At 37.1% G+C, this 23,714-nt stretch overlaps 2 protein-coding genes across 3 annotated transcripts in view; both read right to left on the bottom strand.

Moving 5' to 3' along the window:
* Nucleotides 1–165: 165 nt before the first annotated feature.
* LOC145205488 (uncharacterized) lies at nucleotides 166–10,875 on the bottom strand. The gene is made up of 16 exons (XM_080078228.1): nucleotides 10,669–10,875; nucleotides 9,864–9,994; nucleotides 8,100–8,277; nucleotides 7,460–7,657; nucleotides 7,094–7,211; nucleotides 6,500–6,615; nucleotides 6,102–6,241; nucleotides 5,558–5,693; nucleotides 4,841–5,052; nucleotides 4,317–4,474; nucleotides 3,902–4,014; nucleotides 3,586–3,724; nucleotides 3,271–3,396; nucleotides 2,488–2,695; nucleotides 1,336–1,450; nucleotides 166–414 (listed from the first exon to the last, which is right to left on the bottom strand). Exons 1-16 carry the CDS (start codon nucleotides 10,733–10,735, stop codon nucleotides 254–256), a joined length of 2,316 nt encoding a protein of 771 aa, XP_079934354.1. The 5' UTR covers nucleotides 10,736–10,875; the 3' UTR covers nucleotides 166–253.
* A 4,271-nt stretch (nucleotides 10,876–15,146) lies between these two features.
* The window catches only part of LOC145218745 (1-phosphatidylinositol 4,5-bisphosphate phosphodiesterase gamma-1-like), a 34,602-nt gene continuing 26,034 nt past the window's right edge, over nucleotides 15,147–23,714 (bottom strand). Inside the window, exons 25-35 of one of the 2 annotated variants that reach the window (XM_080086158.1) lie at nucleotides 23,368–23,434; nucleotides 22,917–23,068; nucleotides 22,560–22,686; nucleotides 22,150–22,271; nucleotides 21,505–21,592; nucleotides 20,549–20,700; nucleotides 19,967–20,081; nucleotides 19,483–19,647; nucleotides 18,659–18,747; nucleotides 17,037–17,209; nucleotides 15,147–16,660 (exon numbers count right to left, since the gene is read on the bottom strand). In XM_080086158.1, coding sequence (XP_079942284.1) covers nucleotides 16,606–16,660; nucleotides 17,037–17,209; nucleotides 18,659–18,747; nucleotides 19,483–19,647; nucleotides 19,967–20,081; nucleotides 20,549–20,700; nucleotides 21,505–21,592; nucleotides 22,150–22,271; nucleotides 22,560–22,686; nucleotides 22,917–23,068; nucleotides 23,368–23,434 — 1,305 coding nt within the window. In that variant the 3' untranslated portion in view covers nucleotides 15,147–16,605. Of the gene's footprint in view, nucleotides 16,661–17,036; nucleotides 17,210–17,270; nucleotides 17,512–18,658; nucleotides 18,748–19,482; nucleotides 19,648–19,966; nucleotides 20,082–20,548; nucleotides 20,701–21,504; nucleotides 21,593–22,149; nucleotides 22,272–22,559; nucleotides 22,687–22,916; nucleotides 23,069–23,367; nucleotides 23,435–23,714 lie in introns of those variants that run through there. The other variant, XM_080086163.1, reaches the window with a different exon arrangement.

Below are 23,714 nucleotides of genomic sequence, written 5' to 3' on the forward strand. Positions count from 1 at the left end.
CAGCAATCATTCACTCCTTGTCCCATTAAAAATTAGATGAAAGATTATAGTCTCGTTCTGATTTGCGTACTGCGTCGCCGTTTTGCGTCAACCTAATGACGCAATACAAACGCTTGCGTCATGTATCTTGCTCTACCTCAAAAAACAGCAACCAGGCACAAACGGTCGTTGTTAGAAACTTATTCGCGGTATTTTATGCAAAAGCGTACAGGCAGTGCTACAAATACATAAGGTAAAATTACAAGTTGCTTTTTCACGCTGACTGAGGATGTCGCGTCAGCAAAGATATTGTGACGTAGACAATGAAACTTCCGCTTGCCAGCACGAGAATCCAAGTCACTCCGTCGCCGAATTTCCGTTGTGACGTCACGTCAGCGGAAAGGCCCCCTTTTCCTCTAAAACGCTGATTTGGATCTGAAAAATTATTTCCAACATTTGCTTTTATTTGATTGTTGGTGTTCAGTTTTATAAGTTCTAGGCTGCTATAGAACATAATTTGGTGTTTAACCAAAAGCTAAACCTATAGGTATAGCACATTTTGGCGTGTTGAAATGGTTTGAAAGCCCAACAAATCAGAGTTGCAAGCGGGCCCGAAATCTGAGCCCGAACCCGGCCCGAACCCGGCCCGAACCCGGCCCGAACCCGGCCCGAACCCGGCCCGAACCCGGCCCGAACCCGAAAGTATAAGCCCGAAGCCCGGCCCGAACCCGAAACGTTTTTGAGAAGCCCGTTTAGGCCCGAAACTTTGATTGACAGGCCTATCCACGAAAGCCTTGTAACAAAGTATGAGAAAGAAAAAAAGAGAAAAGACAACAAACACAATTAACATTAGTAGACAAAAGGGTAAACAATACGTTTTAGAGTAGGGTGCCCATGGGCTTTAGGTCAAAGCCAGAGAATTGTTACTAAATAATGGCGGGAACGGAACGAAAAATCAGGCCTGTTTTCAGCCCGTTTTCTGACAAATACCTAAGCCCGAACCCGGCCCGAACCCTAACCCGAACCCGGCCCGAAAAGCCCGGCCCGACTTGCAACTCTGCAACGAATATTCCAATGTTTATCCAGAGGGAATCATTTAAAAGGTAGAAAAAATACACATTCGTCCTATTGTTTTTCGCTTCTTTTGTTTGCCTAAGTGACATAGGCTATAGTCACTCCTTTTCCAGTGTTCTAAATATCAAAACACATGCATTTGACAACTTGATTACATAATTCCGAATTATGCATCCACCAAGTCCGCGAGAAATGACATAACGAAGTATAAATATATTAGTTCATTTTTCGTAATGCAACAAATTTGGTCAGTGGCCTGAAATTGGCCCCAAGTAAACTTACACGACGCGCGAGGAGTGACGACGGTGATTCGTTTAGACACTGTCACGTGATATGAATCATGTGACGGTATGTTTTCGTCTTGGCCTTGGTCTGTCTTTGAGTGACGTCCATCCTCCTATTTGAAACAAATATAGAAATTTTAAATTAAAAAGAGTAGATAGCACAAATACATCAGATGACATGCCTGAAATAGCAACAAGAATGAAAATAACACGTATAGACGTTTTAGTTCAAAGTTTATAACTGGTACCAATACAAAGGTTTAAACTTAATGCAGGACTAAAATTAATATTTAACTATTTAAACTTGGTTTAAAGGCTATCATTACACAGAAGTGTATTATAACAACACTGTGATCTTTCATGACGTCATATATTACGTTGTGAAAGTGTAAAACTTATAGTTTACTTTAACGGATTGCATCTGGTTTAAAATCTATTACAGCACAGAAGTGGATAATTACAATTGTGCGAATACTATGACGTCATAGATTACGTAGTGTAGATGCGTCATTCAAAGTAGCGAGTTTCACGAGAGCTGGGGTAACTCGACCCCATCAAATGACACGTCATTTAGCGTGTTAAGACACAAGATTATTCAGGCATTTGTATGTGACGGTTAGGTTCATATGCCCTCAATGAGGTTACGGTGTCTGATTTGCTTGGTAGTAATTTAATAGTTATAAAAAAAACTGTGCTTATACAGAAATCTTCCTTAACCAACGCAAGCTTATTACCGACGATTCCAGTTGCGGTTAATATGTACTAAACTGAAACTTTCAGTACACTCAAGAGTTTTTCTTTAAGCAATGTTATATATAAAAAATTGAATAAGAACCGAGGATGCCATTTATTAGCTAAATCGATTTTGTTACGTATGACATTGCTTAAACAAAAACACAGACTGAATTCAGTGTACTGAAATCTTCACTTTAGTATGTCATTTATTAGTTGTTTGATTCGTGACTTAGGTTATTTTTAGTGGATCAACAATAGTGTATATTACAGGGTTACATTGTGAGCCACTTTATTTACATATTTTTCTGTAAAAATCCACTTATAATTTCGCTTATATTTGCTTTTTGATGTTTTTGCTAGAGATGTGGTTAACGTACATTTGTTTCGCAAAGAAAAAGAATTTCTGCCCACCAACCTTAAACATAGCCAAACTTCTCTTTCTTCTGCTTCCACTAGGCAGTGCTGTAGCGTTGCCGAGGTTCAGGGACTGCAAAAGTTCTTCGAACATATTTATTTCACCCTCCGTAAGTCCCTCGGTAGTGCCATCTGGCGGTTGAGTGGTAGTAGAACCATCTCGACAGGAGGGGACGCAGTCTTCAAATGCAGTGTCGCATACGTGAGCCCTGGTAAGGAACAAAGTCATTTTAAGTTAAAATTAGTTGGGTTGAAAGCGTAGCATTTTGGCCGGTAACGATTTGAACTGCCTTGGAATCAAGTGTATATAACAAGCCTGTACGACTGTGCATTAATTTTGTCGGTAAGTGCAGTTTTAAGTCACTTAAAATAAAATAAATTCAATGCTGGGATCAGCCGAAGCAGACCGGCTGCTACTGTATGTTCGCCCAAAATGATTAATGGTCGAACTGGCGATCCTCTATTAAGCTGCCATGAGAACCCAGATAAAGCTCCTGTCGTGGGTTCGAATCCCACCGCAGGTTAGAATTTTTCCAGCCTATGCCTTGCCAATGTGGAATGTTTGGTGACCGGGCGATTCGGTATTACGCCTTGAATAGGCCTTGCCTTAAAACTATGATTTAAGTCACTAAAAGTGTATTCCTGTCCGATTAAACTATCACTTTTAGACACCACTGTAATTACACATCGAAAACACCATTATCCATAAGGAACCTAATAAATAGATAATGCTTTAAAAAGTTTGAAAAGGAAACGATAAAGTAGTCCTAGTATTAGGTCTTACTTGCACATAATAAATATGTCGTCTGTTTCTGACTGCAGAGCCCATTCAAAAACTCTGAAACCCCATCGGCCACTAGTAGAAACTCCGTTCTCCAAAATCGTTGTGAAAGCAGGATTTGTGGAACACCTGTGTGACGTCATAATGTTAAAACACTTATCTTGGCAGCAATATATTACATAAATGATTCAAATCAAGTTCCTTAAGTCAAGTGTGACCACAACTTTAAAAAATATATATATAATCAAATATTTTTATTCCATTTAAAGATAACATGATCTATAATCAAAACGAATTTAGGAGCACAAGGACTATTACCTGTCTAGTATGAAGTCGTATATCGGCGTGCGTTTGTCAGTTGTATCTGTTGCGTAACAATGGTCGAGAACAATCACCTCGTTCTGCTGATCAACAATGGAAATTGCCACCATGTCCACAGACACATACAGGATTTCACCTAAACGCAGAAAACAGATAATTTAATGTGTGAAAACTCAAAATGCAATTATGAAAAGCAGTTCTAAAATGTGAAAACTGTACATTTCTTATGCTTTAATATTTGTTAAATATCATTTTGTAGTCCAAGCCAGTCAAGCAGTTGAACAAAAAGTATGTTTAACAAAACTTTACAAACCTTCAGCTATTCTTGTTGGTCCTGAAAGAAGTTGTGAAGGTAAAAAGTCTTTATCTCTGTACAAGGTCATGTCCACAGTAAATGTGCTGAATCCTGTTCTGGATGCTAAAGTTCTACAAGAACAGAGAGTAAAAGGTAATAACCCAAAAGGTTTTACTAACTTTCCCTTGTAAAATGGACACAAAACGCATGAAATCAATATGGAAAAAGTTTACAGACTTTGCTAATGTTATGAATGTATTTTTACTCGTAATTTTTTTGTAGTTGTACTAGAACACTTCATAGGCTTTTGAAGGAATTTTGTTGCTGTTTTTGCTATAACTGTTTGGTTTTAACGCCATTTTGGTCTCTAAGCTAAAATGCAAAAATGTATGTACAAAAAGGTCAAACTATCGGATTGGAAATCGTGGATAACCTTGTTACAGGATTGATTCCAAATCCCAGTCCAGTGGTCATATTGAGCTGCTTGTTGTAAACACACTTCAAATCGAGAAGTATTACAGTCGATGACGTCACTCCATGTGTTTGACGCCACATCACTTTGTTACGTATTGAGTACTCTTCCCCTGTGACCTAACAATGGCAGATTGTGGAATAAATTTTGTTAAAGCTAACATGCAAATTTCCTGCCATGGTTAATACCATATGGTTGTTAATTAAAAGTGACATTACTACTTTCTATACCACCTTTATTTTTGTGAACAAAGACAGAATTGCGTTCAATGTAAAATTGTGCATGACGTCATCATATGACCTCGACTATGTTGTGACGTAATTTCATGATTTTGTGACGTCATTAACCTATGAACGTAGGATTGTACAATTGACCCAGTGTTTCAAAATGACTGGCATTTTTGCAAAACAAAATAGGATAGTCATTTTGTCCTAACTCATATTTTTTTGCAATAAAAGTACTCAAATTTGTTTTATATTACTTACGTTAATTGTTGACCCGCAACTGCGGTCGATAGGTGGCGGTATAGAGAGAACGTATTGCGTTTTATCCTGGCTGATTTGAGCGTAACATAAAGACGACTCGTAGCCCTGAAAGTGGATCAACTTCATATCGTCAACCAGCCCCTCGTCGGGAATAATTCTCCGGTCGAAAGCGATTGTGATTGAGTCGTTACCGCATGAGAGCGACGGGCGACCTTCGAAAATAAATAATATTTACCGAGGAGTCTATAGAACTTTTGTTTCTTGCATGAGAAAATGCACAAAATGTGGGGGGAGCTGGAATTTAAATGTAATGTTTTTTTATTTTAACGTTTTTTTGTGCGCATGATGAAAATGGCAATTGTTAAAACGTTTGTACTATGCGATATATTCTAAAAACACCAGCGCTCTTACAGTTATGTTTTAGATAAAAACTTTTTCATGTCCCAAGGATACGAATAAAACTTTACGTTTTACGGTACGTTAACCTTTATTATAAACCAAAGTTAAAAAAAGTAGTTTAATAATAATAGCAAGAGCATTAGTCGATACGTGTGACATAAAAGTATATGCCAATTTTTTTATTTTTGTGTCAAAGCAATTTTATGACAAAGGTTTTATTGCAACAAAGCCCCAGACAGATCCTTTTTCAACTTTAGTCAGATAAATATTTCAGAAAATATAGTATTAGGAAGCGTAAAAATATTATTTTTGACTTACTAAAATCACAGTGACGTCCCACAAAGTTTGGATTGCACGAACAACGGTATCCTCTTGCCAGATTGCCATCGGGGGTGCACGAACCCCCATTCTTACACGGATTGACGTCACAGGGACACGTGCCCAGAGTGCACGACTGAAAATCAAGATAATTTTCGAGTTTATCAACAGCAGACTATTGTGCTATCTGATTTTTTATTACAGGGATGCCACAGCACAAAAGTTAGTACTTTGTAAGTTGTGTCATGCAAAATCTCGTTGCCAATAAATATGGCCAAATTTTTTAGAATTAAAGTTTTATTGAAAATCACTATATCCTAATGTTCAATAAAACGAAAACAGATTTTTCTAAAGGAGGGCAAATCTTTAACAGTTAACACTTTTTATTTAAGTTTTGATACATTTTTTAGGACTCCAAGACGGAAAAATATACCCCTCTTGCTTGCTCTGGGTGCAGATTCCCATGCTAACTTATCGGGCACAAAATATTAAAAAAAACAATCGCATAACTTCATATATTATGAAGTGTATTATAAAGACTTACTTCGACTAGGCTGTCAGGTCCTGGACATAACAAGGAACCAGTCAACCCTCCTGTACACACACGACTTCGAATTCGAGTTCCATTTCGACACGACTTGGAGCAAACCGTCCAAGGACTCCAAGTAGTCCACCCAAGCAAGCCTGAACACGTGTGAATTCGATAAACAACAAGACTTTATTACTGACAGTTTTGGGAATACCGTGTACATTTTATCAATAGCAAAAGACAGAAAATAATATTGCTAGAGATTTTAAAGGTCTAACTATGACTTAAAAATAAAATATTTAAAGTATTATATATTTGCAGTGATAGTTTTTGCAAAAGTAAACCCAGTGGATAATAAACAGCTTTTTGTATACTTTGAGGTCATAGTTTTGTTTGATAAAATTAATCTCTACCTGATGTAAGATAGTTGGTTGCCTGGAAACACGCCTGTTTGTGATCAGCTGCTGTGGTGACATCACTTCCGTTGGCGTAAGGATCAAAGCAACATCCAAACCTTTTACACTGCTCTCTGAGATACAGAAAAAATGAGAAACATTGTGTCGAAATTCACATATAGTGTTCGTATAATTTACTATTGGGTTAAGTTAAATATGGTGGGATTTAAAAAAACATTTTGAAAGGATTTAAAGTCGGAATTTCGCCTCCATTTATTTCTTTGAATGTCATTTATACCCGCCTGTCATGTCAACACAAAAACTTAGCAATACAACTGTCATTAAAACACGATTTGCAAAGTAAATTTAGCTTTGTTGAAAGGTTAAAAAAAATCAATAGTAACAAAATGGATAAAAATCACCAGTAAAAGCTGTGACGGCCGTTTTACACTCAAAAACATTTTGGTTTATGTGTTAAACAACTGGAGGTTAACCAGTTGAAATTAACACATAACTGGCAAAAACTGGCAAAGCCCAAATGTGTTTCGAATTCATTTAGTATATAAACCCGATAATCGCTATAGAGACGGACTTCAAATATATTGGACTTACTCTGTGACAAACTCCTGTGTTCCGCACGGTTTTCGATCCTGAGGCTTTACCATGATGCAAGACCGATAAATTGGGGTATTCCCCGACACGTCAAACCCCTGGGGCCCTTGGATGCCCGCTAAAGAAAACACAGAAAAATTCTAACAAGATATAAACGAGCCAATATATTAAGAAATAACATGTTACTGTTTCGGATATATTTTGTGATTTTAGGACGCAAAATAACAATGATTATAGGGCAATAAATCGTCACGTTTTAAGCATGTGCCACAACACACTGATAAACATGTTATTTCGTTTGCAGGCTAAAAATTCAAAAAAAGTTCAAAGAAAGTTTGTGCTTTGTAAAATGCAACTTATTTTTACCGTAGACGTCGGATAAGGTTCTTGGGCATTTTTTGGCGTAATTACAATTCCTTCTTTGATATCGACTCCCTGAACAGGTAGGCGAACTGGCAGATGGTAAACATTGACGGAATCTGCTTTGGCGCCCCACGCTACCACAAGCGGGCGAACACTTGCTCCAACCAGACCACTGCATCCAATTCAGCGTCCGAGAACGATCTGTAGACAATAAATTTGTTTTTACGGTAAATGATATTTGCAATAGTACGTTCAGTTGAACATTAGTTTAATTTTTGCGGCATCAATCACTAAAACTATAAATCAAAAAATTTTCATTAGGAACATTTTTTAATAAAGTTACCGCATGCTTTCAATAAACTAACATTTGAACAAACATTGGTAAAATTACATTTAAGCGCCGCTGTTTAAAATTTTAATGTGTTAGTGGTATATAAAAACAACAAAATTATGTAAAATACGTTTGTGAGTCACTAATAATTTGATTTGCCTGATAAAATAGGCACATATATTTCAGCTAAAACGGTGTCCTCAGGGTCTTATTCAAATAGTATGTTGATCAACTATTTCATTAATACGCTAAGACGGTGCATTATCACAAACAAAATGAAACATCAAATAAAAAAGTCATGCTTAGACTTACAATTGCTGCATAACTTTCTGTAATACTTCTTCGTTCGGTCTGCACCAGTTGCAAGTCGAAATGAACAATCTCCCGTGCACTGGCGCCTCCAAGTGATGGTTTTTGTAGTGTAAACCAATTCTGAACCGGTTGCAAGCGCATACACTCGGTTCATGAGTTTGGTTGCAGATACAACACCCTAGAATAGAACAAGGAAAGTCAGAAAAACTTTGCATTTATTGAATACATTTTACAAATAGTTAACCGGCTTATCAACCAGCAATCGGCCATGAAAACCTTTTTGCAACCACAGATCAACTCATAGTATTGTATGATAAAAGTTTTATTCTACTTTGTCAATTAGCACGCCATTAGCGTAATAGACGTGCCAATATTTTTTTGAAAAAAGAATAATATAGTTCGAATGCAAATAATCTTGTTGTTTATAGCACTGTCACAATTTTGCACTGAACTCAATATATGTGAACAATTGCACACACCTTAAATCTGAAAAATGCAAACATAAGGGGCGGAAATTACGCTGGTACTGGTAGTTGCAATGTCAGGCAGGTTTACAAACTAGAAAATAAACGCTAAATTGAGGGTGTTGGAATTGGTGTCAAAATTTCGTCAGTTAAGATGAATGAGCTTCGTGTGCTGCCCAAAGGTTTGCAATAAAAGATGGCGCTTTTATCTGTCAGTTGGATATGTGACCTTATTCAATATTGAGATCTAAGCGTGATTTGCGCTAAAAGAAGAAAAATAGCAAAAGACTTAGGGCTTAAAAACAATTGCGTGAAATACTGTTCATAAGTTTAAACTAACAGTAACATCAAACGATAGATGTCGTTTTTTATCACTTCGCTTAAACCAGTGGTCGGCAAGTGCCGGTCCGCGACCATCAGATTCAAGAACGGTCTGCAGTAAAAAAAGGTTGCCGATCCCTGGCTTAAACTATGCTGCATACAATCGTAAAATGTTTTTGGACAAACTGTTTACTTTCGGTCATGTTTTTCTCGGTAATTTCCAACGGCCAGTTTTAACCACAGAAGTGTCTAAAACCCTTTTGCAACCGAAACAGAATCGTGGATTGTGGTAGTCTAAACACAGACGCGAAACAACGTGTAATCCCGTTGTCAAACTGCGGCCCAACTCCCGTTTGTAATTGGTGTCATTTATTCGTTTACATTTCCTCTAACAAGCGTAAAATTAGCGATTACAGTAAAGTCAAAACTACTCCGTCTTTTGACAAGTTCTTCAATACCTGTTCACGCGCAGTTTTGTTCTAATATATTTGTCGACTTGTCTTCAGATTTTAAGTAAAACTTTACACTCTTTATTGTATTTTTCAACATTTTATGCAGTTTAGGATCGGGTAAATTTGAAATTCCCAAGTAATGCCAGTGGTCAAAAAAGCTTAACAATGACCTACAAAACGATCATTTAACGCTTACGTCATACAACGCGCTAAGGACATAATGAATAACACTTATTTGTGGCATTGTAAAGTACTTAAAAACGAAATAAAAATTGTTGAGCTAAGCAATGATATATCATATCTGATCATAACCTGTTTCAGAGTGTAATTTACATAAAAAAACGCTTTAAAATCAAGTTACACGCACAAAACCAAAGTTGTTAATCTGGTCGAGTTTTGACACTAGCTCACTTTTGTGTCGCAATTGTACCGTTATAAATCTAAGTTTTGGCCGAATTAGGGCTATATTTTAATAAAGTTTGGGGTTCGGGTTTCAATTTAGCAATTTAGCACAAAACACCACCCACCGAGCATTCATCGCCCATTGAATCACAAATATCTTTTGCAGTGTTCAAGTTGTCCAGTAAAATGGTTGTGTTATTTCTGCTGATAAACTTTGGAATAATGGAGTTGGGGTAGATTGCATATCTGCACGTTTCTGAGAAAAAATGCGAGATAAAACCTTAAAATAACAAAAATATTGGCTTTTACACCTTGCAACTGCTTAAAACAGCATTAGTGGTAAAATATCAAGTTAAACATACATAACTAAGTCACAATTGTCGAGTTTAAAGCTTTAATATAAAGTTTATGAACCAAACCAGTTCAAAATCATGTCCTGTTATTGCCATAGAAAAACATAATCTCTTAAAGACTTCCTAGGAAGATTACAAGATTACGGACAAAAGAAGGATTGAAGTTCACGTCTTGTCAAAATATGCTGATTAACAGTTATCAAGACGTCGCCTTGTAGTGGTAAGGGGAGCAGGGATTAAAAACATGTAACTGTGTCTAATTGTCTAATGAGACAACAAAATCGTTCGATAACAAATAGTGGCCATTGTGACTTGATAATGCGGCTTATAATATTGCGTATTTATTCATTTTTGAAACATTGCAAGACAATTGTGATGCACATAGACCTACAAATCCTTAAAAACTAAATTTAATATGTTTGACTTTGGTATTATTCATGCCCCTAACCAGCAGCAGCAAAACACTAAATTTACACTTTGTTGGCTCAACATTTTTCAGCATATAGTACCGCCCATTAGACGCCTAGGGGCAAAGGAGAATCATTAAAGTGCAATCTAGTGTAATCGGCCAGTCCACCTCGCAAACTGCTTGACAGATGAAATGTTGTTGCAAGCATCAAAGACAAGATAATGAAAACCTTCATCGCTCTTGGTATATGTCACTGGAAATTCCCTTGGCCTTCGTAATTGATAATCCAAAATTGCGATATTGGTAATCAGAGATAAAGTGTTTGAAAAATAGTGTTAATCATATTCTTGTTTGCTGTACAATAAAACAATATAAATTTGACTAAGCAATTTTCAAACACACTATTCAGCTTTTTTGAGCACATTATTTTAAACAACACAATTTTAGGACATAAACCTGTTGTATGCAATTGTAAAAATGGATTTAATTAAAAGCCTTCACAACAGTGATGTTTAAAACGTTTGCAAGCAAACTTGGCGATTACAGTTTATCTCCTAAAGTCTGTGTCACGTTATAGGTACTGATTGCGTCAACTGCATGTTTGTGCGACTCTGATAAACATCAAATAACACGATACCAAGAAACAAACATAAGTTATTGTTTATAATTTGAAGGTATTTCACTGCCCTTTATATGCACTTCTAAAACAATGACAATTTCAATAACTGTCACTAAAAGTTTGCTAAACTACGGTTAAACAGTAATCTCTGGCCTGATTATAACTTTTTTTATTTGCCAAATTCCTTTAGGTGTGCTGTGAAGCTTGAAACAATTCAAACGTTCTATAACTAATAACGGCCGTTGTGACTTAATAATGGGGTATATAACCAAGCGTATTTTATATTTTTCAATTTTCTTTAGTTGCAAAAGCTTACAACACTTTTTACTCACGATTTTCGGTTTACAAACATAAACACCTTTTTTCTAACTCATGCTTTTTCTGACTACAACAACTACAGTGAATTCAGCCTTTTAAGATTGTAACAGATTCTCATCAATAGTTCGCAGCAAAACATTTACCTTCCGATGCTAGAAGACAAAAAACGGCGCAGCAAAGATTCCCTTGAGGGGAAAAAGGACGAAAGAGATTGGCAGCAACGCACACCGCCCCTATTAAGGGCCCTAATCCACGATCGTAAACTTCTAATAGCTGTCAAGGTACACCAGAGGAATGACCGGACAATGCGCAGCGAGTTTGTTGTGAAATGAATAAACAAGTCTTCTGCTGTAAACAAACCGCTTGCTTGTCGATCATCACTGTATTCAATTGTTTGCAATAGGATTTGGTGCTTGAAAATAATTTATTTGACCATGGACATTTTGTATTCGTGACATATAACCAGGGTTACTCTATTTCTCGACTTTTTCGTTTTTCGAGAAACGAGAAATTAAAAATCCATTTCTCGAGAATCTCGAGAGTCTCTAAATTTTTATTTAAGGCGAGTTTGTAACAAAAAAAAATAGTACGTTTTTTCGCTTCTAGTAGCGATCGCAAGTAGTGATTCGCTAGCAAATCAACCCAAAACGAAGCGACTGTTATAGATGGTGATGAGGTGTCGCATTTACTTTTTGTGACGTGTTTTTTCTCAAGAAATTTTTATTTATTTTTCGAGAATCTCGACTCGATTTTTTCGAGATTTCTCGAGAAGGAACTCTACGTGATATGACTTATAAATGTAACATTTGGTATTTTTTTAGACCTGATATTTATTTATTAAAGTTAACAATTCTGTAACTGAATTGACTGCTTTGATAACCTTATTTTTTTGGAAATGTTATAAATTATGCAGCAACTTGACAGATATTGCCTGTGTTTTAGAAACAGGAAAATCTATATTTTACTTCTGTAAAAAAATCGATCGTAAGTTATGTTTATTGTAAAAATCTTATGCACAAAATGGTTCATTAACATTAACCAAGACTCCAAACTTCGTTACACCTGCAACTGGATATTCTTAAGAAAACAGTTCTCTGTACGAAGATTATGCAAAATTTGATCTCCCCCTGATAATGATGTAACAAGGATAGGCCGAAAGGGGGAAAGTTGACCCCCCTGAAAGTGTTTACCAAGAAATGTGATAATCCCGGCACACGACAGAAAAACGTTTGTTTAGAATTGTCTTTTCGACTCGTACATATGACTTGCTGGTAAAATAAACACAAGGTTCTAATTTTACGAAACGACAAGAAAGTGTTTCGCATTTGCAAAGTGATTTGACAAACTGTGGGCCCGTGTTTATTTTGTTGTTTGTCTATGTCACTTATAAATCATAGCGACGCATAACAAGGAAATGCAAATGCATAAGACAATTGTTTTTTTAGGGTCTTATTCTAAAACAGTAAAATTATTTATCATTTATTAAAATACAACCAAGAATGCAATAATAAATCATTGCGACGCGTGAACGTGGTATCACAATTACAACTGTGGGTTATTTTTTAACGGTTGGTTTTTAGTAAAATTGAAACATTCTTGATCGTTAATTTAAATCAGTGCTCTTCAACCTTTTTAGTGGCACGGAACCCTTAAGGTATTTCGTCAAACTTTGCGGAACCCCCATAAAATAATTTTAATGAATGTAATACAAGCAGGGAGTCGAACCGGAACTGAACCCGAACCCGCGAACCGGTTTGAGCGGTTAATTTCATTAAACCCGTACCGAACCCGAACCGCTAATTACGATTTTCTAAAAACCCGACCCGGAGTTGAACCCCATATTTTGTTTGGCGTTGGACCCGAACCGGAACCGAACCAGTAAAAAATGCAGTCTGTTTTATATTTGTGTTTTTTTTAAAAAACAGCGCGTTGAAGAATACGCGAGATAACACTTATAGGGCGTGTCAAAAACAACAGTGCACCAGCAAATTTATTTTGGAGTTTGATAAAGCAAGGTAGATGATGGGTAGAATAAAATTATTTAAGAAATAAAAATTTGAACCGGTTTAAAAACCGCAAACCGGTTCGGACCGGATAATTTGCCCAAACCGGAAGGAAACCGGAACCCGAAAATATACATTTTTAAAGACTTGAACCGAAACCGTACTCTTAAAAACAAAACCAAGTGAACCCGAACCGAACCTGAACCCATATGACAAGCGGTTCAACTCCTTGAATACAAGTATAGGCTACAGCAAAGAAATAAGATGCTTTTACTTAACACATCATAAAGGTTGACTTCAATTAAACGATTCACTGAAACGCATTACCATGTAATTTTGATCGGTCGTTTCTACATTTATCTTGCAATTTAGCTAGCTAGAGCGTAAGAAGGTTGTATTTATTTCGTCACAATAGATCAATGGTGTAAACCTTTACAGTTTACACTGTAAAGGTTAACTAGATGGTATAGGTGAGCATTGCTGTTCGCAACAATGATAGTATGAATCGTTCGTGATTGAATTGCTACACCAAACCGCTGCGAACCCCCTGTGCAACCCTTAAAGTCACGGAACCCCTGAAAGGGTTGTACGGAACCCCGGTTGATGAGCTCTGATTTAAATATCATCAAAGATGTAATAACTTAGTTAAAATTGTAAAGTTTAACTTTTTGGTTTCACAATTTAGGCAATATTGATCAGTTGTTTTCTCAAAATTGAACACGTTTTCTTATAATGGGCAATGACGGGATGAATATAAACTTTTGCCGCAAATTTCTAATTGGTATCGAATTTAAGAGTAAATTTCTTGTCCAGAATAAAATATAAAGAAAACTCTCTGCATTTAAAATTTTATTGTTAAAAAATCCATAAGCTTTCACTTTTTTAAATCAACAAACGTAATTTTTGAAGTCAAATTTTTTAACGTCTTGGTTTTCAGACAAAACTTTTAAATGTTTGAATTTGGTTAGCTAGCTTCCGAAGAAGGACTATTATACATGATTAGGGCGTTTCACACGTCTTCTCTAATGTTACATTTAATTTACACATGGAAGGTGCCCCAGGCCTGAAAGATATGATCACAAGGTCAACCTGCGATCGCACAAACCCTACCAGATTTAACTAGGTTCGCAAAGGTCAGGTTACTGCAGAGCTGCGTATCCCAAAATCATATTTGGCTTTTTGAGACGTTTTTGACTTCAAGCCAATAGAATCTGCACCCATGAGATGGTTATCTCGTGAGAATGTCAAACTTACCCGCATGTGTGTTGCGTGATAAATGCTGAAAATGCCGATTTTATCCTGAATTATAATTCAATGTAGCAACAGTTCTGAAAATACTTTGAATATCAAGTTGCTTACGAATAAACAACAAATCATGGAACCTAAAACGAAAAAAAATCTTATACGTTATGTATAATTATGAAAAAATATAATTATTTGATTTTGGAAAGTATACAATTTTGTTCATTTGACAAACATACTGGAAGTAAAAGAAAGGTCAAATAACTCTTTCCAATTTTAACTTCCTTCCAACCAAACTTGCCGGATTGTTTCAATGCCGATAAGCACACTTAAAAGAGAGAGTGTGGCCATATTCAAAAAATGTAACGCTTTTAACATCCACTAACCAATATATGCACTGATTCAGGCTTTTGAACTTTGCGAAGCTATTTCTAGCTAGTTTTTTTCCTGAGTAACGAAACATGTTTGGCTTTCCACATATGATTTTAATTTGACGACTCAACTGTACAGTGACGTGGCAAAAAAACTGTTCAATTACTGCTGGCTATCCTCACACGCATCGACGACAGGTACGTCAAGTGGTGTGAAAATAACTGGGACGAATTCGCAATTGCTGAAATAGGGGTGTAGCAAAACACTTGTGACGCGAAACAGAGTGACGCACATATGACGTCACCGAGGTCTGCCGATGATCGAAAATTAGAACTTGGAAAAAATAAAGGTCATTATGACGTAATAATACACAATTAATGAAGGCTGCTAAATAAAGAAAATAGAGTGGAACACACAGGGAACTCTAATAGGAATATAGAAGACTATTTTGTAGTTGCGACCGCATGACGTCATCAGGGAGACACAATTGGCAATGACGTCATAACGTTTAAGGGGCTGATCATGACTTTTTTCGCAAACGAAGTTGCTGCTCAAAAGCGAACATTAAAACGACGTCAATATGACATCACTAAGCGTCAAAAAATACTTCACAGCACTTACGTCATACTGTTACGTTTGTTACGATCGCGTGCTGGCGGCATGAATGACAACAGAGAAAAAAAGTGAAATCGACTAAAATACAATTTAGATACTTGTGACGTCACTACTGGTGATTTCTTACAAAGTGGAACTGCAGAAGAATTGCAAGGTGTCAATGTGCAAAGAAAATATCGCTTCTGTGCAGCCCTTCAAACTTTGCGACCCGACAAATTTAGGTAGAGCTATTAACATCATACCTCACGGGAGACCAACATTTAGCTAATTTTCGATACGTGGCGCAGGAGCTGAATTATTTAGCGGCTAAATAGGGGTAGGGTTGGGAAGTAAGTTTTAAAAATTTTACATTAGGAACTAAATTTTAGTGTTAGTTTCATTGAATTTTTATTGATAATACCTAACCTCAACCCCTATAGCTTTAACCGTAGGCATATTTTGAGATACACCGTTTTCAATAGGATTTGTGCTCTTTGCGCCACCTATCAAATATTATCTAGATGTGGGTATCCCGTGAGGTATGGTGTTAGTACCTTTTTCACGTATTTACTTGTAAAAAAACGTTTGCGATGACGTTGTTACACTCTATGACGTCACAAACAGCGGTTCGGAAGTGTGATTCGTTGGCCAGCGTGGCGAGTAGATTATTGCACTTGAATAGGGCGTTGGAGGGAGCTTGGGTTCTGATAAACGAAAAGATTGAAAAACAAAAAAGAAAAGAATTTGAAGCAAAACAAAAAATGCACGAAATTTCAATTAGCACGATTCGACAAAAGGACAGCGGTCAATTGTGACGTAACAGTGGCGTGGAGCACGTGACTGATTGCGAGGAGAAAGGCACCTTGCGGGAAATGCTGAATTCCGCGGCTGACATATGAAAATGACGTCACTCGACAATAAACGAAATGATTGTGACGTCACTGATGTAACACTTTTTCAGCGCGAAACATTGTTGGCCCCCCGTTGTCTGATTTTCTGCTTCTGGATGTTTCTGAAAACAAAACAGAACAGCATTAAAGCAATCTAAAAAGTAGGTGTTAAAAACTTGCTCAAATAAAAAAAATACATTCAGAATCGCATTTACAAACACAGCCTTTAGCACTTATAACCGAAAAAAGTAGCCAAGCATTTAAACAATATCACAAGCAAAATGTTCTAAACTTATTCAAATAGAAAAATTTCAAAAATACAGTTAGATTCGCAGTCACGAACACAGCCTTTCGCGCTAATGACTGAAGACAAAAAATCAAATAGAAAATGATTACTTCAACATCACGCGCAGAATGTTCTAAACTTACTCAAACAGAAAAAAAGAAAACTTAGATTTGAACTCACGACCATATAACAAGATCATTTCGACAAGATACCTTTCTTTTCGTTGCTCCTTTTTCATGAAAAGCGCTTTCTGCTTTTCACAGAGTTCCTGATGATATTGTGTGCTTTCGAGTGACGAAATATTCATCTGTCTTATCTTGCCCTGAAGCTCCTTTGTTTGGTCCCGGAGCGCTTGAATCGAGTTATAAAGTCCCTCGTCCTCTTCCTGTGCACGTGACGTCATCGTTGGGACGTAGTTATTACATCACAAACGATAGGTTTATAGACATAGGCGCCGAGTTTTACAAAAATGCAAGGTGGTGAACGAAAAATATGACGTCACATCAAGTGACGTCACAAATGCGTGCAGCCACAAGAGATCAAACACCCAATATACTTCCAACAGAATGCAACATTCGCAAAAAAAAAGGAAAATAAATTTTTGAAATAATATTTGATTTGGAACACGTTGCTGTAACGTTTATCATCCATAAAATGTTTCGTCAAGGTGCTGTTGCTTTATATGACCTAAGATAACCATTTATTACAAAACATTCGCATTGTACACAATAATTACCAAACATTTACTTGCAAACAATGGTGTGTTTGACGTCATAAAGGAGGTACTGACGAAACCAGGTTGTAGTTTTAAGAAATGTTTTGTTGCTTTTTCGGCCGCAAGCTTGTTTTTAAAGCAAAATATACCCAGTTTTTGATCAGACTTTTCCATGCTTTGTGCAAAACCGCTACAAACTAACCTAAATATCCACGGTGGCCGCCACCGTGCTCTAGAAACCCAAGGTGGCGGCGCCACCCCGCCACCGCCTACTCGGCGCCTATGGGTTTGGAGTTTAATGCAATGCACTTCGCGACTAAGATTTTTATTATTTTTGACTTAAAGTTAACAAATATTTGATTACTGTTTTTCACTTTTCAGATCCTTGGAAAGAAGTTTGGGGATTTGAGCCCCTAAAACCCGTATTAAATTGAGCTGGGGCATTAAGCCTGTCCCCTATGGCAGGGGTCCGCAAATACTTTTTGGCGCGACCCCCAACAAAATTGCTCTAAATTCTCGCGACCCAAGCATCAAATCCGTGGAAAATACTAATCAACTAAATATCAACATTAAGACTGATATTGTGCTATTGTCAGTTGCAGTTTTCACATAAAACAGTAGGTAAACGAACGTATTTATTCTAACAAATGAGAACTGTGGGCTCTGTTTTGAGAACACAGCTAATCAGAAAACGCATGCTTGCATAGGTGCGCTTAACTTTTTGCATTGTTACATAGACTGTATGTCACAGTTACGTAGTCACACGTAACAATGCAATAATGATTAAAAGGTTAAAAAAGCCGAAATTCATTAATACCGTAGATGCGATCCTTATATTCATGGGAGATTTAAAATATTTCGCGACCCAGACTGGAAGGTCTCACGACCCAAATTTGGGTCGCGACCCACTATTTGCTGACCCCTGCCCTATGGGGTGAGTGTCCTTTGTTTAAAAAGGGTTTAGGTTTGAAACAGTTGTAGTAAAATTGGAAGAAACTCCTCTAAAAACCAATGCCCAATTTTGTTTTCTATGCACTATACAGCTATTGCGGGTCGACATATGGTTATACTAATGCAAAACTACGTATTAGATCTAAAGTTTGATAGTTTGTGTCTTACCCTGGCGCTTCTTATGTCGACGTTTACAAGCAAAGCGGCTAAATGAATATCTTCACTATACTGGTTCTTTAGCGGCACGGAACGGAGCCCTTCAAAAAAACAAATAAATATCACCCATAAAGAATAACTTACGTAAAACTTGAAAGGTGGCTTTCCTATATGTTGCCAATGTATATATACTACATACTTTTTAATTGTTAAATGTTGACCACTTATACCAGTGTTTCTTAACCTTTTTAGCGCTCGTACCCTTTGAGCTTTCATGAAATTTTCTCGTACCCCTACAATGGTCTACAATGGCCGACGAATGTAAATAAAATTGTAATAATAGGAATTAAACTCAGTGTATTTATAACTTATAAGTCTTGTAAGTTCAACAATATTTACAGCACACCAACAATCAGTCAAAGACATATCAAACAAAGTAACTTGTTACGCGTTCTTCACAAATATGCCTAAATAGTGTACAATTTCACACTGCATGTCGTACCCCCTGCTTTGGTGCTTCGTAGCCCCAATTGGTACACGTACCCCTGGTTAAGAACCCCCGACTTATACGTTTGACCACAAACATTCATATAAAACTAACCTATTAAAAAAATTGAAAGGTGTCTTACTTATATGTTTTTAATGTATATGTGCTGCATTCTTTTCATTGGTTATCCACACTTTTGGCATGCTAACATTCATACATCACAAACTCCTTAAAAAAACTAGAAAAGTGGCTTTCTTTTATGTTAGCAATGTATATGTATGCATATTTGAAAAACTAACATTCATCTAAAACGAACATCGGAAAATGTTGGACAAGACGTAAGCATTACCTGGCTTCATGCACGTCACAGGGATGGTTGCCATGGCAATTTCGTTGGGGTCACCAAACATGTCCTGGTCATATACCGTAAATCGTGCAAACGCCGTATCGGGGCAATGTACGTCGAAATCGAACGCCGTGTTCTCGTCCCAATACGGGTTCAAGCCGTTGTCATCTGTGAAACAAATTTTACAACATATTACACTGAACTGTAAAAATTTTAACCTAATAACTGATAAGCTGCAGACAGTGCACACTGTTTTGACTAATAAGGTCTCACCAGTGCAGCTGGTGACCTGAAAGGCCGTATTGGCTAGTGTACGCATCCAACGGCACTCCAGTTTGTTGGGAGTAACAATACAATGGCCAATACGGCCGATCTCTTGTCACCAGCTGCCCTGATGAGACTTTATAGGCTAAAACAGAGTGCACTGCCTGGAGCTTAGACTGATCTGTTTCGGAATTGATAACTTTTGCGAATTTAAAAACCTTACCTTTCTTGGGAGTCTTCATTTTATCATCGTCAAATTCGCACCCGATAATTTCGACTTCGACAAACGGACAAGTCAATCCTCTTCCTGATTTGGGGAGGTGGCGAGCTCCGACAACCTGGCAATGAAAGTGTGACGTCACAATACACAAGAATATTTCAAATTTAGACAAAGCCGTTTTTTGAAAAAGCGTTAAACAACATAATTCTACATTTTACACGGCAAAAACAATTACCAGATATTATTCCAAAATCTACAATGTTCAACTTTAACGTTGGATTTAGACACTAAGCAAAAATAAAGTTTCGGTTTCGAGAATAATACATCACGAAAATAATTGTTGTTACGTCATATGACGTCATTATCTCTGGAACAAGCGCAGTAAAGCACTAAATGTTAATGAAGATAAAACGCTCATTGTTAGGTCATATGACGACATTATTGCGTTGTTACGTCATATAACGTCATTATCTTTTGAACAAGCGCGGTAAAGCATGTTAATGAGGATAAAACGCTTAAAACTCGGCTAAAAGAACACTAGCAGCATTGGTTTCTTCCCTGAACGACCATGTATCATTTTCTCACCTCCATGTTAATGACCAGCGGGTCGGATTCGTTCATGTTAGTTTTCTCATAAGGATGATAAGTAATACGTTCCCGCAAGCATTTCGGCTGTAGAACGTATCCACATCTGTCGTACATCTCGAACCTCGCTTCGTTCAGCTGCATCGGACGATCTACGTCATCATGTGAAACGTGACGTAATTGATATTGATTTGATTTTAAAGTGGACGAGGCCATCAAAATTCAAAAATCTTTTTTTTTAAATTTAATAGTGAAAGTATGTCACATCATAAGTTTACATCATTGTTACTAGTGATGGGACGATACCAGGTTTTGAAGCGAGTACCGATACCGAGTACGAGTACCACATGTATATACCTTCGATACCGAGTACCGAGTACGATTACCGAGTACTTAAGTACAGTGTTGTACTTAGTTGTATATCACTGACTAATTTATCTGTCATGGCCGGGGTACAGGCGTGCACACACACATGCAGAAAAATGTTATCTCCATACGATAGTGAAAAAAATATACGTAACCTGGTGGAACTTTTTTCCAATTTTATGCTGTCCGAAGCAAATATTGGCATAAAGTTGCCCGTATTCTTATGGTGTAAATGGACCTTCGGTACTCGCACGTTGGTATCGAAAACTGAGACAAAAAATTTCGATACCGAGTACGAGTATCGATACCACTGAAATCGTTCGATACCATCGATACCGAGTACCGAGTACCGGGTACCCGTCCCATCACTAATTGTTACGTAATAAATTAAATGGAAACCAAATTTCAGCCAACTTCATACGAACGCTCCAAAGACTTTTGACGCCACATAACATTTTTTTTAAATCTATTAGGTTATAAAATTAGAAATGAATAAAATAAAAAAAAAATAAAAAAATAAGTTTCATAAAGATTGCTTTGTCATATGTTTAACGTGCGTGACGTAATCATTTGTGACGAAATGGGTTTACCTCCGGTTTGAAAGTTGAGTGAAACCAGCTGACTTCCGCAGTTCCAGAATGGCATTGGATTGTAATTGGACGAATCCACTCTTGCACCCTGGATAATTTAATGTAAATTTGAAACCATAATTTTATTAAGCGGCCAGAGCAGAAGAACGGATTTAATCAGCATTTAATAAGAGCGAGCCTGCTAAGTAGATTTTGATATAAAAGTCTGACCGGTTTAAGTTTTCAAATTTTCATGTCTGCCATTTTTGTGTCGTAATTTCACTTTCTGTGTACGTGTATAATATATACATGTATGCGCACTGTAACTGTATTAGCTTGTTCTGTACAGCCGTACACCTATGTGTTGGCCTTACTGTCAAAATGGTTTAATCAGAAAAAAAAACACGTTTGGCTCTACATTAACATAAAAAAAAATCGGTTTCGGGTCCAAACTGTTTACATCTTATTATTGTAATGTATGGGATACTCTCTTAACTGCTTTGTGCACTGTTATGATACGACATCACCTTACAGCATAATTGCACAGTGAATTGTGATGAGCAGCTGTACGACAGACTGGTTAATAAATCAATCAGTTTTTATATTTAGGGCGGGGCCCTTTGAACGGTTGCTGTTTATATTTGCAACCTGCCCTATATATTTTACCTTGGGATAAATTCTGGAGAATTGTCGGTTGTTGTACAAGATGAACTGCAATGCTTTGTCACGTGACGCAGACTTTTCGGCCTTCTGCTCCGGGAATGACGACATCTCGAAACAATGGCCCCCTGTGTGATGTCATTATTACGTAAGTAAACACGTCAAGGAACAAAAATTCAAGACACGCTCTTTTATTGTGTTTACTTTAAAGCATGATAAAAAATATTCCCAGTCAATTTTTTTTAATAATTATTCAATATGTCATTTACTGCATCTACATAGCCCCAGTTAATTTGCTGAGGCCTTTTGTGAGCAACAATAGATTTGTACAGTTTATGGCGGATGTTTTATATGCGCAATAATAGACAAGTATTGTAATTTCAAAAAATAACAGCAAAATTTCTTATTCCACTTACTGTGTGAAGGATCCTCGCAATAAGGCACAGGACGACAATATACCACCAAATCCGAAAGCTCTCTTGCTATTCGTTTCTGCCGCTCGATGTCGCGCTGCGCCTTCGCTCGACTCAGCGATTTCATCGCCTGTGACGACATCACATTACGTCATCGATTACAAAATCTTTTATTTTAAATTTTTTTCGTAGACAGAAAATACCTGATGACGTAACTAGATTTGACGTAAACTATGCAAAAATGCATTGTGACGTCACCAACAAAAATCAAGTATTTTCGTGTAAAATTTAAAAAAATCAATTTTTTTCTGCCGTTAAATTTTCAAAAAATGGTTTTATCACAGCCATTAGGTGTCGCACCTCGTTGTCCAATTGATCTTTGGATCCCTGAAGCAGCTTTAACCAGTCAACCAAATCCTCACGTGACTTGGCGCTCAGGTGGGCCACCTCCCCACTAGCCATGCGAATCTTGAAAGCATGCTGGTGATTTTCTTTCACCTGTTCACCCAGTTCTGCAGAGAGTGAGAGTTTGATTACATGAGACAAAGTGAGGCCATACTGCCACGAGCAGTATCAATAAACATTGGAAAATCACTTTTGACAGATATTTGGCTTTTCGAGATCAGTGGACTATTAGTAAATAAAAACCTGTGGCTGACAATAGCGTTGCACGACCTTGATGTAGAAGAAAAATGATGGTATGTGGTTGGTTTTTAGACAAGCTTTTTGCATGGGTTTAGAGCAGTTATCCTAAACTGTTGTTATTGAATCATCCAAAAAGTGAAATTGAGAACATCTTGTTATTACTTACCGATCGTGCAGTTGCAAAGATCAAACGACCCCTTTTGTAGTTCTCCAAGCACATTTCCAGTGTTTTGCTGAAAATACAAAAAACAAATAATTTGCTCTGCTTTATGCTTTGAGCGCGGAACGGCTAAATAGGATATGCTTATAGTAGAGGTTTCTCATAACCCTTAAAAAGAATTTTAACCTGACTTTGATCATATTTTGGAACCTTATAGAATGCCGTGCCTTTAAGTTAACACAGTCATTGTACAAATTTGTACAAATTTAAAAACCACTGCTGTACTGAATCGAGCGTTCGGCCGTTATATTTCGTTTCAATTCAGGTTTACCATTAAAAGTTATTACATAGGA

This window comes from Phallusia mammillata, chromosome 1, assembly GCF_965637545.1.
Source record: "Phallusia mammillata chromosome 1, kaPhaMamm4.hap1.1, whole genome shotgun sequence".
NCBI lineage: Eukaryota > Metazoa > Chordata > Ascidiacea > Phlebobranchia > Ascidiidae > Phallusia > Phallusia mammillata.

What these genes read in the sequence shown, in the direction of transcription:
- LOC145205488 (XM_080078228.1), bottom strand. Translation starts at nt 10,735, where the DNA reads ATGAAGGTTTTCATTATCTTGTCTTTGATGCTTGCAACAACATTTCAT. An exon ending in AACCTTATCCGACGTCTACG is followed by an intron (nt 7,212 to 7,459) that starts GTAAAAATAAGT and finishes TGTTTTCTTTAG; the next exon opens with CGGGCATCCAAGGGCCCCAG. An exon ending in GGGACGTCACTGTGATTTTA is followed by an intron (nt 5,053 to 5,557) that starts GTAAGTCAAAAA and finishes TTATTTTCGAAG; the next exon opens with GTCGCCCGTCGCTCTCATGC.